The following is a 14815-nucleotide window of genomic DNA, read 5'->3' on the forward strand; positions in this document are numbered from 1 at the left end:
GTATTTTCAATCTTAGGCTGAAAAATTTCATTCCTCAGTTTCTCAATCTTTGTCCCCTTTCAGCAGGAAGTAGCCAGAACAATCAGTGCCCCGCTTCCTATGAGAATGAGGAAGGGAAAAAAGACAGTAGGGATTGAAGCCGGGGTACCTGAGGGTTACTGATATTCAATACAATTACCTTTCAACCTTGTTATGAAAAGAAGTTAATCTTTGTCAATTTGCTGTTTTCTTGTTTAACCTGAGTGGTAACTCAAAGTCACAGGGATTTATGAGCTTGTTTTACAGAGGAAAGAGAATGCCTTCAAGGATCACCAGATAACCAGACCCCAGCTGCCTGTTGACACCCAGAAGTCAGATTGCCCAGGGGCTTATTGGGAGTGAAGGAAACACATTACCCCTCTGTTTCTCTGAAACTCCTCCTGGCACACCCCTTAGCTCTATAAAACCCCCTGCTTTCTTCTCTGGTTAAGGCAGATTTGAGAGAACCCATGCTCCCACCTTCCTATTTTGGCCAATTTGAATAAACCTTTCCCCACCCCCAAGCACTGATGTCTCAATGTTTGGCTTATTGCACATTGCACACAGGAACTTGAGATTAAGAGGTTCAGTACCACGTTCAGCAGTTAGAATAATGCCACGTACATAGAAATGGTAGATATTATTAATGTCTGGTAACCACACCCAGAGACTTTTTCCCCAAGAGAGCTTGGCTCACCGGGAAGTGGATGGGGCTCCAAGGGACTAGCAACATCTCAGGCTCTGCCTAGTCTTCCTTCCTGGACTACAAAGTATGGGAGGCCCTGTCCACAAAGACACATTTCCTAGAGTTTGCAGCAACTCAACCTTCTTTGGGTATATTATTGATCCAAAGTAATAGTGAAATAGTAAGAAAAAAAATCTGGCAGTAAAGTTTCTGTCACCAACCGTCACCAACTAATTGCCCTGAGGAACTCAAGGGAGGTTTGAGAAGCATTTACGTTTCTCAATATTGTGTTTTGTTGTTGTTATGTTAAGAGATGCAATCACCAACTACCCTAAACCAGACCAAGCCGCATTGCAAGAGCAGTGCCCCTGCAGATGAGCTGAGAGATGCCAACTGAGCCTGCACAAGTGAATACCCACCACTCCCTTTTGAATATCCACTCCCCATCCAAAATAAAAGGTCTCTGCCTCCCTTTGTTCAGGGACAGCCATGACTTTGGAAATGATTCTGCACGGCGTCCTATTTGCTGCAAATATACTTTACTTCGTGTGACAACTACTTCTGGTGGAGGGTCTGATTTTAACTCACTGGGAGGTGAACCCACTTTGCTTTGGTAACGTTTCCTCTTCCAGAGACATGGCAACTGCCACCTTCCCCCTTGTCATTTCTCTTCCCTCCCCCATAAGCACTGTGTGCTCCAGCTACATCCACCGATATCTCCTCCTCCATGCAGGGCTCTCTCCCTCTCATAACCTCTCTCTTTGGATGTACCCTCATTCCCTCTGCCTGGAATGCCTGCCCATCTTGCAAACTCTGCTCACTCTGTACAACTCAGCTCTTCACCTCTCTGAGGCCCTCCTCAGCTGCAAGGTTACAAACTAGTCAGTGGCAGAAATGGGCCTCAAACCAGGCATGTCTTGACTGTAGAATCTACAGTGTTTATTATTACTTGGTGTGTGCTCTTAGGCAATAAACACACTTGACCCACATAGGCCTCAGTGCCTGTAAGATGAAGGACTTAGATGATATCTAGGATGCCTTCCAGCTGTATTATCTTCATCCAAAAAATAACAATACCCGCCATTGTTTATAGCTTCACAACGTCCTTTCTATAAACATTATCTCAAACCAGGTACCTTTTCCCGTTCCCTTGTCAGAAGACAGCCTCATCGAAACACAGGGGGAACTGTTACTATGTTCATTTCTTCTTTTCACCTAAGCTTGAAATTAGATAAAACTACCTTTCTCATGGACCAGAGACAAAGATAATGGGTCACAAGTAAGGAGTCATGAGGCCAGATGACTTATGTTTTGACCAGTTCAAACTCCATGCAAACTAGTCACCAGCAGGAAGAATTCCTTCAGTGACCCAATTAATCTACCTTCCTAATCACCCCAAACTTGATCTTCTACCATTCTTCTCCTATTCCCCTCCAAATGCCTTGGAGAGGAAAAGGCAATTCCTCTTTCACAGACTTCATATGGACTTGGCTTCGAAACAGATGTGGGGATCAGAATTTGCCATCCCAAAATGTGTCTCTTTGGCTTCATCATTTTTAAGAACAAAAGACTCAGAAACTTTGACCTTCCCTCTAACTGCCTAAAAGAATTTAAGATAGTAAGCCTGCTCCAGGGGCAGGCCCAGTGGCACAGCGTTAAGTTCGCACGTTCCGCTTCTCGGCGGCCCGGGGTTCGCTGGTTCTGATACCAGGTGCGGACGTGGCACCGCTTGGCAAGCCATGCTGTGGTAGGCATCCCACATATAAAGTAGAGGAAGATGGGCACAGATGTTAGCTCAGGGCCAGGCTTCCTCAGCAAAAAGAGGAGGACTGGCAGTAGTTAGCTGAGGGCTAATCTTCCTCAAAAAAAAGAAAGCCTGCTCCAGGAAGGAGCTATAACCATAGATAATTATAATGGTAGACAGGAGGAACCTAGCAAGGCCCATTTAATCAAAGTCCTCCCCATGTCTCATTATTTTTGCAAGGTATGGCAAACATTTGTTCACCAAACATTTGCTTTTCCATCTCCATGTGAATTGCTTTCCTCGCCTTCGAATTCCAAAACCAGTACCTCCAACACCCTCCTTTGTCTTTAACTGACGATGGTATTTACAGTGATGGCTTGTGGCCATTTTGGCAAGTCACTCAGTTTTCCTGGGTTTCTCCCATGTATACATGTTACTAAACTTTGTTTGATTTTCTTCTGTTATTCTGTCTCATGGCAATTTAATTCTTAGAACAGCCAGAAAAACCTAGAGGGTAGAGGAATAGTTCTTGCTCCCCTAGACGGACCCACCTCCTTCTGCCCAACTGAACTTCATATCTTTTTTTTTTTTTTTTTAGGAAGATTAGCCCTGAGCTAACTACTGCCAATCCTCCTCTTTTTGCTGAGGAAGACTGGCCCTGAGCTAACATCCATGCCCATCTCCCTCTACTTTATATGTGGGACGCCTACCACAGCATGGCTTGATGAGTGGTGCCATTTCCACACCTGGGATCCGAACCAGCAAACCCCGGGCCGCTGAGAAGCAGAATGTGTGAACTTAACTGCTGAGCCACCGGGCCAGCCCCTGAACTTCATATTTTTTAACCTGCCATGGCCCCTTCCCTTCTCTATCTGAAATAGGTAACTCAAGGAGAAGCAATAAAAAAATAGATCTCATCAAATTTCAAATCTACTTCTCATCTAAGCTATTTGTTTTCTCCTCCATCTTGTAGCTGGTTATAGGTTTGCAATTTTATAAACTGAAATTATCCTAGGACATCACAATTTCATGTATTTTTATTCTCTTTAAGAGAATATAATTATTAAATGAATTCATAATATAGCTTACTTTTTGTTATTTATTTATATCCAATTTATTCACACAAAGGACTTAAACTGCCTTAGAAAATGCATAGAGGGGCCGGCCCGGTGGCACAGCAGGTAAGTTCGCACATTCCGATTCTTGGTGGCCCAGGGTTTGCCGGTTTGGATCCCAGATGCGGACATGGCACCACTTGGCAAAAGCCATGCTGTGGTAGGTGTCCCACGTATAAAGTAGAGGAAGATGGGCATGGATGTTAGCTCAGGGCCAGTCTTCCCCAGCAAAAAGGGGAGGATTGGCAGTAGTTAGCTCAGGGCTAATCTTCCTCAAAAAAAAAAAAAGAAAATGCATAGAATACATGAAGAATAAATTTTGAATAGGTAAGAAATAAGGCAAATAGAAATTAAGGTGAAGCTTATTGTTTTTATATTATCATCATCACATCAAGTAATTAATGTTCATGAAAGGAGAAACTCGATGAATAAGTGAGTACAAAGAAACCGTTCCTAAAACAATAATTCGTTGCATGCAGATGAGGTATTGCACTGGAGTTTACCAATTACAATAAGCTCTTTTGTAATTTCTTACTGTAGAATTATATTGTGGGAAATAACATTGACTTTGGAATCAGAGTTTCAACTTTTTTTTCCAAGCTTCATTGAGGTACATTAGACATATAATATTGTGTAAGTTTAAGGTGTGCAACAGTGATTTTGTATATGTAAATACTGAAAAGTGATTACCCCAATAAGGTTAGTTAACACATCCATCACCTTACAGAGTTACAATGTGTGTGCGAGTGATGAGAACTTTTAAAATCTCCTCTCTTAGCAACTTTCAAACATACAATACAGCATTGTTAACTTTAGTCACCATGCTGTACATTAGACCCCCAGAACTTATTCATCCTATAACTGGAAGTTTGTATAGAGTCCTAACTTTGAATCTATACATGCTATGGTGGTGATAATACTTACCTCAAAGGCTTATTGTGCAGAAAAATAAGTCAGTGTGTATAAGGCCCCAAACAGAATGCCAGGCAACTACTTAGCCAGTGTCATTTCCTTTCTCCTTTTAATTTTGCTTTGTTCAAAACAGAGCTACCTAAAATTCAGGTCATGAGAATTAACAGAATTTTAGAGTAGGAAGAGATCCTATTGCTGGTCCTTTCCGGTGAGTCTCAGTGTGCATGACAATGGCCTGGGGCACTTGAAAATACAGATTCTGGGCCCTCATTCCCAGAGATTTTGATTCACTTGATTTAGGAAATAGTCCTGAAGTGTTTAAAAAGTAGCCCAGGTCATTCTGAGGCAGGTAATCCAAGAAGGACACCTTAAGAAACACTGCATTCAAGCTGACTCTTCTGAGGGACAAAGCAGCTGAGGGGTTTGCCGAATGCACCACAGCTGGCAGAGGGGAAACCAGAACCTGAGGTGCCTGACTCCATGGCCTTTCCACAATGAATATGAAAATAACTCAACAGCAAGTGTTTCACTGAATCATTTTGGCATAAAGAATTGCCCTTTATAACATATATTTATTAATTTAAACTCTAACTCAAGCTTACTGGCTAGCTCCAGCACTAGAAGGAGAACCAGTTCCCAACCTCAAGGCCTGATAACCCCAAGCATGTATGATTTTTGGATTGCTAGAGCATGAGAGCCTGCTTTGCAGGATGAGCAGCCTTTGTCCTGGGCAACCTAAGCAACTCTGCCTGGAGGCCACAGTCCACGGTGTTTTTAGGTAACTGCCAATCAGGGCCTGGCCACAGGTAAATCAAAGCGGGCCAAATATTTTCTGAGGGCACCTCACATACTCTTCCAGCCCCTTTTCTCCTCTTTAGAGAATCCTTCTTTCCCTAGATGCATTACTGTTCTCGTCAGCTTCTTGTCTACTGCGGTATCCTCCCCAATATCTGATCATAACAAGCCTGTGCTCTCAACTAAAAAGTCAGATGCATTTTATAAACAAATTCAAACCAAAATGCTAAAGACTGGGGCCGGCCCGGTGGCGCAGCGGTTAAGTGCGTATGTTTCACTTCTCGGCGGCCCGGGGTTCACCGGTTTGGATCCTGGGTGCGGACATGGCACCGCTTGGCAAAAGCCATGCTGTGGTAGGCGTCCCACGTATAAAGTAGAGGAAGATGGGCATGGATGTTAGCTCAGGGCCAGTCTTCCTCAGCAAAAAGAGGAGGATTGGCAGTAGTTAGCTCAGGGCTAATCTTCCTCAAAAAAAAAAAAAAAAAAGCTAAAGACTAATGTATTAAGTCCCTCCTCCTAGGGTCATTTACAAGTTAATTAAAACAAATTTTTTTAAACAATCTACAAGATATATTCTCATGCAAAGTAGGAGGACAGGCTATTCCTAGTCTGTGCTCTGACTCAAAGTCACTTGTCCTCAGTTATTTGATTTCTAGGTGATAGAGTTGGGTCAAAGATCCTATCTACAACCTTTGAAGCAAAAGTTCTTTCAGCTATATCATGCTGTCTCTGAAGGATAAATGTCTAAAGTTCCCCAGTAAATGTTTATTGAATGAATGTTAAAGTAAAGAGCAAGAGGGAATGAGGTAGTAAGAGAGAGAGAAAAAATGGTGAGGAACATTTCCTTCAGGGACCACAAAGAAATTGCTCTTGGTAGATGAGGAAGAAGGGTACGTGAAGTTAAGAAAGTCTGCCCCAAACAGACACACGCACACACCCCCTCTCCCATACACTACCTTTGTGTCAATCCCCAGGCTTGATCTGTTCCCAAAGGACATCAGGCCTGAGGAGAACATGTTTATATATTTATTTATTTATTTATTTATTTATTGCTCTTTCTCAGGAATTAAGAATTGCAGTCAGGCCATTTTAATTTGGTGCCACAAAGCCCAGATGACAACTCTAGAATTTTAGAGCAGGAAGAGACCCAAATGATATGTAACTCAGAGAGTAACCCAATACTTCTCTGTGCATGAAAATGGCCTGGAGTCCGGATCTTCAGCTGAGTGTCTTCTCTTGGGATGGCTGCTTCGGCAGTTTTATTGGAGGCAAGACTGTGGGCCAGCCACCCTTGGAAACTGGTCCTTTTGGCCTGGCTTCATCTTCGTGAAGATGCCTGATCCTTCCATTTCTCTGAGTCCTCCTATTGGTCAAGAGCAAGGTGGGAAGTAGGTGTGGCAGACGAATGATTTGTTTCTGTTTTTGTTTAAGTAAGTTAATTTTGGAAAGATGACTGAGCCAAAAGTTTCGAGAGTGGCTAGCTATTATATTCACTGTCAATCTCCACATTCCAGCTCTGAAATTGGATTTGGCAAAGATTCTTTTCCAAGGTTGGCTTCTGACAGAGCCAATATGAGTAGTCCTTAGTGACTCAACTAACAACTGAGAAAGTTAGGGGAAACATGACTTTACCAACCAGTGCTGGTACCATTTCCAATATTACCCCATTCTCTGAGCTATAGGATGAAACCCTCAAGGTCAGAATCAATTTTTGTCATCCCAGTATGAGTCATTCCTTTTATCTGAGCCAGTTAATCAAAGTTCCACATATGATTTCAAATTTCATTAAAGAAAAATCCCAAATCCTTCACTAAGTAAAGACAGAGGGATATATCATGATCCAAAGTTCAGCAGACAGGCAGAGCCACACTACTCTAAATGTTGTGAAACTCATCCTGAATTCAGACTCGATCTTATAAAATTTAAGACCATAGTGGTATTGAGTAATCCTGATATCATTTTAACAGATCTGCAAAAAAATCAAATTAATCTGTTTTTAATGATCTTCAAATGTTAGAACACTGAAATGAAAAAATAGGTATGTGACACAAAATTATGCTTGGGAGAATGGCATCTGTGATAGCAACATCACTTTTCCCAGGCTCCAGAAATTTTCCCGTTTCACTTTAGCAAACTAAAACCAATCTAGTCTACTGTCCAAGAAGAAGAAAGGGAAGATCATCTTCTAGAACTGAAAAGATCAGCTAGCTACTGCCCCCCTCCATTTACATTGATCAGTTAGATTCTGATTAGATATAACCAATAGGAAGGTAATGGAATATAGATTCAAAAACAGTCCCTCCCCACACACACACACATTAAGGAGCATCGGGCTGGCCTTATAGGTGACATGACATAATCTTGGAAATGCAGACAAATAGCTAAATCTATTTGTACCTAGGTAATACAGAGCTAAATTAAATTGAACATCATACATATAATACATGCTGGTTTTTATTTCTCCTCCTATTCTACTGCTCTTACATAATTTCTGCTTCTCAAAACCATCCTTTCAGAGTTGAGAGGAAACCACATAGCACTTAGTTTGATGAATGTTTTAGATAAGAAGGAGAGATATTAGAAGAGAGAGGATACTGGAAATAAATGCAATTTTCTGTATTAATGTATCATTTTGTTTTTGATCAGTAAAGACTATGATCTTACCATAAAGTAATGTTTTGCTTGATTACAAAAATAACATACAAAAAATGTAATATATGCTCATTGAAGAAAATATTTTAAATATAGACATGAATGAAATAATAATAATCACCCATAACTCTATCACCTAGAGGTAACCACTGTTGATATTTTGGATTATAGACTTCTCATTTTTTTTTCTATGTTTCTATATAATCTTATATTTTCACAAAAGTGGATTTATATTATCAATATTATTCTGTAGTTTACTTTTTTCACTAAATATATCATGAATGTTAAGTATTCTACAATTGTGTGTCCAGGTTGGCTGTTTACCTAGTCACCCACTTGACTCCAGTCTAAGCAATGTGACTCTTTTTTTGGGGGGGCAGTGGGGAGGTGGTGAGGCAGATTGGCCCTGAGCCAACATCTGTTGCCAGTCTTCCTCCTTTTGCTTGAGGAAGATTGTTGCTGAGCTAACATCTGTGCCAGTCTTCCTCTATTTTGCATGTGGGATGCTGCCACAGCATGGCTTGATGAGCAGTGTGTAGGTGGTGCCCAGGATCTGAACCCGTGAACCCCAGGCCACCAAAGTAGAGCATGCAAACCTAACCACTATGCTGCCGGGCCGGCCCCCAATGTGACTCTTTATTTGAATATATCTCTAAATACAGAAGACTTACAAACACTGAAGGAGAGAATACAGAAACAACCCGGTTTGAATTTAGAGGATAGAAATGTTGTAGCCGATTTCAGGATCAAACTGAAGCAATGCTAGTCAAGGCCCAAAGACTTTGCTCTGCGGGTCAATATAAAGCTCTGTTTTAAACATAACCTCCCTCAAAAAATGTAAGTAAAAAAGAACGTTATTTGACAGAATGTGTATTTAAATAACCAAAGCAAACTAATTTATTATCTGCTTCTCAAACTGTAGTTAACAGAATACATTTTTATACTTTCATAAAGAAACATTACAGCCCTCAGTGTCTTTATCCAGATGATAAGGATACAGATATTTAAAACCACCAAGGTTGCCATTAGGATTGAATACAAATAATTCATGGTCAAATGTTTCTGAAAAACACAAATAAGAAAGCATTTCTGCAAAGGAAAAAAAGAGAAAGAGACGTCATAGCTATCCCTTGAAATAAAAGGAGAAAGGAAAACTCTCATATAACTATAAAATATCTATTTATTGAAAGCTTATTAAAGTATGGGGATTTTAGAAATAAATATATCAAAATGTTAATTATAGTAATCATTTGTTAGGAGGATTACAGCTCATTTTTTTCTTATTATCTCTATTCTCTAAAATGAACACATATACTTGTGACAGAATAAAAAGTTCTTTTTTTGATGAAGATTTTTAGTAGATGGTACCTAATGCTCAAAAACCAAACAACTAGCCACAGGAGTGTCTGATGATTGCTAAATTCTACCTAGCAACTTGATTGCAGAAATTTGGTAATTGGGAGCAACTCACCTGTTCTAGAAAAGCCAACTGAGAACTTTCACACACGTGCCTGACTGAGTCAGGAACTACCATAGCTGCGTGGAGATGGCCAGTTAGGGAGTTTCAAAATTGCAAGTCTAATTCACGAACAGAGACATAGTCTCTCAAATGTCCTGAAAAAGTGTGGGTGTGGAGATAGGAGCATTAACTGAGCAGAGGCAGCAACAGTATCATAGGACCCATTCCTAGTCACCTTCGAGGACTCTATACCTGCCTTTTTCAAGCAACATACGTTCCCAAGTAGCCAACACCAATCTCTGGAATTGCTTGGCGGGTGCTGTATCCCCAAAGACACATGGTTTCATTTCCATAAGAGGATCTAAGTTTAAATTGCAAGCTCCCAAACAGTCATTTACAAAAATAATTTTCCTCAAGCCACCACTCCAGGATATCCTTGCTAGACATCTAAGACATGGCTCCTTCCCTGCATGTGCTCATCAGAACTTCAGGGATCCTAGAGCAGAAACCACACCCAGGCCACCATGGGGGACTGGAACTGGCCACCCCAAGATATGTCTCTTTGGCATGAGGATTATTTTGGGCCAGTTACTTTTAAAAACTGCAGACAGGAAAGAAACTCTGAAAAGCAGAATTTACTTACCCTTTGTTAAGAGACATTTACATTTGTAAGGGAAATCTCCATCTGTAAAGGTGTCTCCCTCTCTGTACCAGGAAGAAGGGGGGATGACCTTATCTCTAGAAACTCTTATCAATGTGAAAGGCAAGGACTTAAATCTGTATAGTAACCTTACCCTTGTTTACTGTACTTTTTGGTAACCTCCCATGATCGACTCCCCTCATCCCCAACATCCTCCTTTGTCTTTACCTGAGGGTGGTATTTAAGGAGAGAACTTCCACCATTTTGGCAAATTGCTCAGGTTGCCTGAGCCTCTCCCATGTATACATGTTATAAAGCTTTGTTTAGTTTTCTCCTGCTATTCTGTCTCATGTGAATTTAATTCGTTCTCCAGCCAGAAGGACCCAGAGCGGGTAGAGGAAATATCTTCCTCCCCTATACCACCATGTTCTTGAGAGCTCACCAACAGGTAAACACATGTGTGGCTCAGAACTCATATTTTTTATTTTTTGGAGAATTCTGGTTAAGGTATTCTGTGACTGAACTAAATTTTAACATATTCATGTTAAATAAATGATCTGGCTACCTAATTCATAACACAATTTCCTATGAAAGATAAAAATCAAGAACTAAAGAGCATTTCCCGGAAAAAGAATAGGCACAATGTCATCACATTTATTCTGTCTGCCTGTCTTTCTTTTACACACAAACATACACACAGCTTGGTTCATATCCCCCAAACTGCCAAGGAACCTCAGTTTGTGGTGTAACTTTTTTTGGTCAGAGATACTGTGTGTTAAGTCACAATCTACCTCAAAATCACAAAGTATACCATCTTGAGAGACATAAATAATGGGCAATGGCCATCTGGGGTAGGTGGGCAGGGATTGTAAAACAGTTCCATTTTCATATTATATATTTCTTATAACATTTTAAAATGTTTAATGAGCTGTATTTCTACCTTTGTAAGCAGAAAGCACAACAGAGAAAATTTAAAAACAAAAAGCATCATACTTACTGTGAGCAACTTGAAGCTCTCCCACTAAGATCAAGTACAAGGCAAGGATGTCTCCTCTCACCACACCTTTTCAACATCATACTGGAAGTTCTAGCTAAGGCAATAAGACAAGAAAACGAAGTAAAAGGTATACGGATTGAGAAGGAAGAAATAAAACTGTCTTTGTTCACAGATGCCATGATAATCTATGTAGAAAGACCTAAAGAACGGACAAAAGAACTCTTGTAACTAATAAGCAGTGCTAGCAGGATTAGTGTAGGATACAAGGTTAATATAGAAAAAGCAGCATGCATATCCTTTAGCAGTGGATCATGTATTACCATCATTAGCTTCATGCCAGACTTTCTTGTGATAGTCCTGCCTACCTTTGAAAATCCCTAATGTAATCTTCAAGCAGCTGTGAGAGTCCCTGAGAAGACTTGGCAGCTCCTGACCAATCCTCTGAATAGGCAGGAAATTGTGCGGATATAAATCTTGGAAAAAGTAAAAGCCCCCTGGGCTTCCTGTTCTTGTGACTCACTCCATTGAGCCTGTAGGCACTGTCTTCCACCTGTCAGAATGTAGTTTCCCCTTCAGGTCCGTGCGCACCACCACCCCCAATCGCTCACCTCCACATCTTTTGTTTATACTTGATTCCTCAGGCCTCTCAGAAGAGGGCTAATGGCCACAGGGGTTTAATCTAGTATTGACTGATGGCAACAACAAACCTCAGGCTTGGTGAAAGAAGTGTGTTAGAACCCCACCATTGGGCAGAGCCCTCAAAGTGTGTGGAGGAAGAATGTTGGAGGTGATGTGGTGACCTTTTGTGGTCTTGGTATGCAGATCGTTTAGCACAGTGCATATTGCCAGGGAGCCAAGAACCCATTTTCCATGATGCCCAAAAGAATAACACTCTATTCAAGGAGGCCTTGCCATGCATGCAGCTCTGTGCTGGGCATGTTGGGATGCAACAGAGGGAAAATTCATGACCCCTGCTCTTGAAAAGCCCAAAATATAGTTAACATCTGAGGCTTCTGATTGTTGTAAAGGGGCAAGGTAATATTGTTCCTTTTCTCTCTCACTTTCTGTGTGTATGTGTGTGTGTGTGTGTGCACATGTGCGTAAGGTACTGATTCCTGCTAACCACCAGTCAGCTTACAGACACAGTTCCTTAAAGACATTCTTCATTTCTTCACCAAGTCAAGTACTGCTGCTCGAGCTCTCATTTTCCTTTGGCCTTTCTGGCTTTCTGGCTTTGGCACTGTCCTCCTACCCTCCAGCCACACTTCCTGTCTCTGTGGGGACATTTGAGTGGGTGGTAAGCATTATAATGCTCTGGTCGGCTGTCTACCAGGGTTGCTTCCACAAGACTCAGCTTATTCAAGTTGCTTCAAAAATCCTCTCCACTATCCTTACTCTGTATTCCTTCCATGCATCGCTTCAGGGTCAACCACTGCTAGAATATTGGCCCCTGAGGGGTTCCTGCTTCTTTCCCAGCCAAGCACACTCTAGAAAGGAAGCCCTAATTGTTCTGACAAAATGTCCTGTTCATCCAGAATGAACTCTTGGTGGGGTCCTGGGAACTCACGCAAACAGCCAACCCAATTGCTGCCAGCCAATTCCAGGAAGATCCTTGAGGTAAGAGCCTGCTGGTTTCTCTGCCTCTTCTCCACCTTATGTTAACTGGTGTCCTACTAACAGCTTATAATACCCCCATTCTTCTGCTGACACCATTTCAACAGACTTAAACAGCTTCTTCCTTAGACTAGCATTTGTGGGTTTAAGATATTCCCTCCCAGACCAAAGGGCTACCTGCCAACAGTCCTTCTGGCCTGTTTAAATTCCTAGAATCTCTAGGATGGCCAGCATAATTACGAACCCCAGAGCACTAATAAGGACAACGAAAAGTGGACGTGGAGACTGGTAGGGGACAAATTATCCAACAAAGAACAACAACAACAAAAGAAACCTCAAGGGGCCGGCCCGGTGGCGCAGCGGTTAAGTTCGCACGTTCCGCTTCTCCGTGGCCCAGGGTTCGCTGGTTCGGATCCTGGGTACGGACATGGCACTGCTTGGCAGCCATGCTGTGGTAGGCGCCCCACATATAAAGTAGAGGAAGACGGGCACGGATGTTAGCTCAGAGCCAGGCTTCCTCAGCAAAAAGAGGAGGACTGGCAGTAGTTAGCTGAGGGCTAATTTTCCACAAAAAAAAAAAAAAAAAAAAACAGAAAAAAGAAACCTCAAAGTCTGCATGTCAACTAAACAGAAAACTTTGTGAAACTGAGTCTTACAATTTTACATAATTTAATAAAGCACAATTACATTTTCAACAAGATAAAATAATTTTCATTTATAGGTGTAGATAATATGCCAGACATAATCACATTTACATAAATATTTTTAATAATAAAATATTAAAAACAAGCTGATAGGCAGCAAGCTGATGGGAAAAAGGATATGCCCATCCAGTGACTCAAACCGAAATGAATTTCATGAAAAGAAAGGCAAGATAGTGCATTGATTAGAAGCACAGCCTGGAATCACTCAGATTCCATGCTTGATGCCAAAACAGTATTAAACTTGCAGGTAATGCCTCTGAGAGAAAATGGGAGGGAGCCAGGAGAGGCTGGGAGAGCCATCAGGCTGTGAGGCAGCCCTCACCAGGAGTGAAGAAGAGAGGGAAGGAAGGACGGTTAGGGGGAAGCATGCTAGACTGCAGTACACTCTAAGGAAAGTTCAGCAAGGCAGTTGGGAAGCACTCAAACCCTCAGGATAGTTCCACGTCTCCAAAGAACCAGCCTGCCTTGATATTCCTGCCGCACCCTGCCACCGGCTGGGAGCAGCCTGTGGGCAGCATGGCCTCAGCTCAGACACATCAATGGACTTCAGAACGCAGCAGGGTCCCTCAGCCAACTGCTTCCTGAGGTTGGAAGGATATCTGAGAGGCTTATCTCACAGCCCCACACTTAGTTTTCTTTTCAATAAAACAAGACAAAATCCGTGCCCACCAACCTCTTAGGGCAGTTGTATAGCTCTGAGGAGGCATTGTTTATGAACGCTTTGTAAATGGTAAAGTATGGAATATCTAAACCACTATTTACACAGGACTATGCCCCAGCCTGAGGTGTAGTTCTTCACACTCTCTCTGCCTCCTTTAATGCAAGACTGCAGCAGTAGGGTCTCCAGACCGCCAGTCTGTCTCAGAACCCCTCATTCTTCTAGATTACCCAACCTAGTTACTTCCTCAGCCCAGGCCTGTCTGGAAAGCAAGAAGGAAAAATGCAGTCCTTTGGCTCATAGCTAAAAACGTCCTCAAATAGACAGAGCCAGCTGGCTGCTGATGGGTCAGTCCAGCTCCACGATGCCCTACTTCATGAAGCTGGACATTGACTGCTTTGCTAACCAAGAGCCATGCACAGCAAGTGCTACCGAACCCAGGTTCGTTTTTGCCCGTTGCCCAGAAAGGCAAACACTGAGATGACGACACTGCAGTAGAGAGAGGGTTTAGTCACAAGGAGCCAAGTGAGGAAGTGAGAGAATGAGTCTCAAATCCACTTCCCTGAAAATGGGGACTGAGGGATATTCATGGCGTAGGGGGGCAAGGTGGTCTGAAATGTGGAGATAGGTGATTGGAGGTGAGGAAAGGTGAGGTAATTGGTGATCTGTGCAAGCAAGTGTAGTCAGACTTCTTGGCTCTTCACAGGATGCAAGTAAACAAAATGGTGGCATTAGCGTGACCTGAGGGTAGAGTGTTTGTTGCTTATCAGACATCTGCATAGACCCAGTTGATGGGTTGGTGCTCTCAATGGGCGTGAAGTG

At 42.1% G+C, this 14815-nt stretch overlaps 1 protein-coding gene across 6 annotated transcripts in view; it reads right to left on the reverse strand.

Annotated features, from left to right (window-relative positions):
* The window catches only part of PLIN2 (perilipin 2), a 97806-nt gene that overhangs the window by 29039 nt on the left and 53952 nt on the right, over positions 1–14815 (reverse strand). For 5 of the 6 annotated variants that reach the window (XM_046663855.1, XM_046663856.1, XM_046663854.1 and 2 more), the window contains one exon: positions 11018–11107. In XM_046663855.1, the coding sequence (XP_046519811.1) occupies positions 11018–11107 (90 nt within the window). Of the gene's footprint in view, positions 1–11017; positions 11112–14815 lie in introns of all 6 variants that reach the window. The other variant, XM_046663857.1, reaches the window with a different exon arrangement.

Source organism: Equus quagga, chromosome 6, assembly GCF_021613505.1.
Source record: "Equus quagga isolate Etosha38 chromosome 6, UCLA_HA_Equagga_1.0, whole genome shotgun sequence".
Classification (NCBI taxonomy): domain Eukaryota; kingdom Metazoa; phylum Chordata; class Mammalia; order Perissodactyla; family Equidae; genus Equus; species Equus quagga.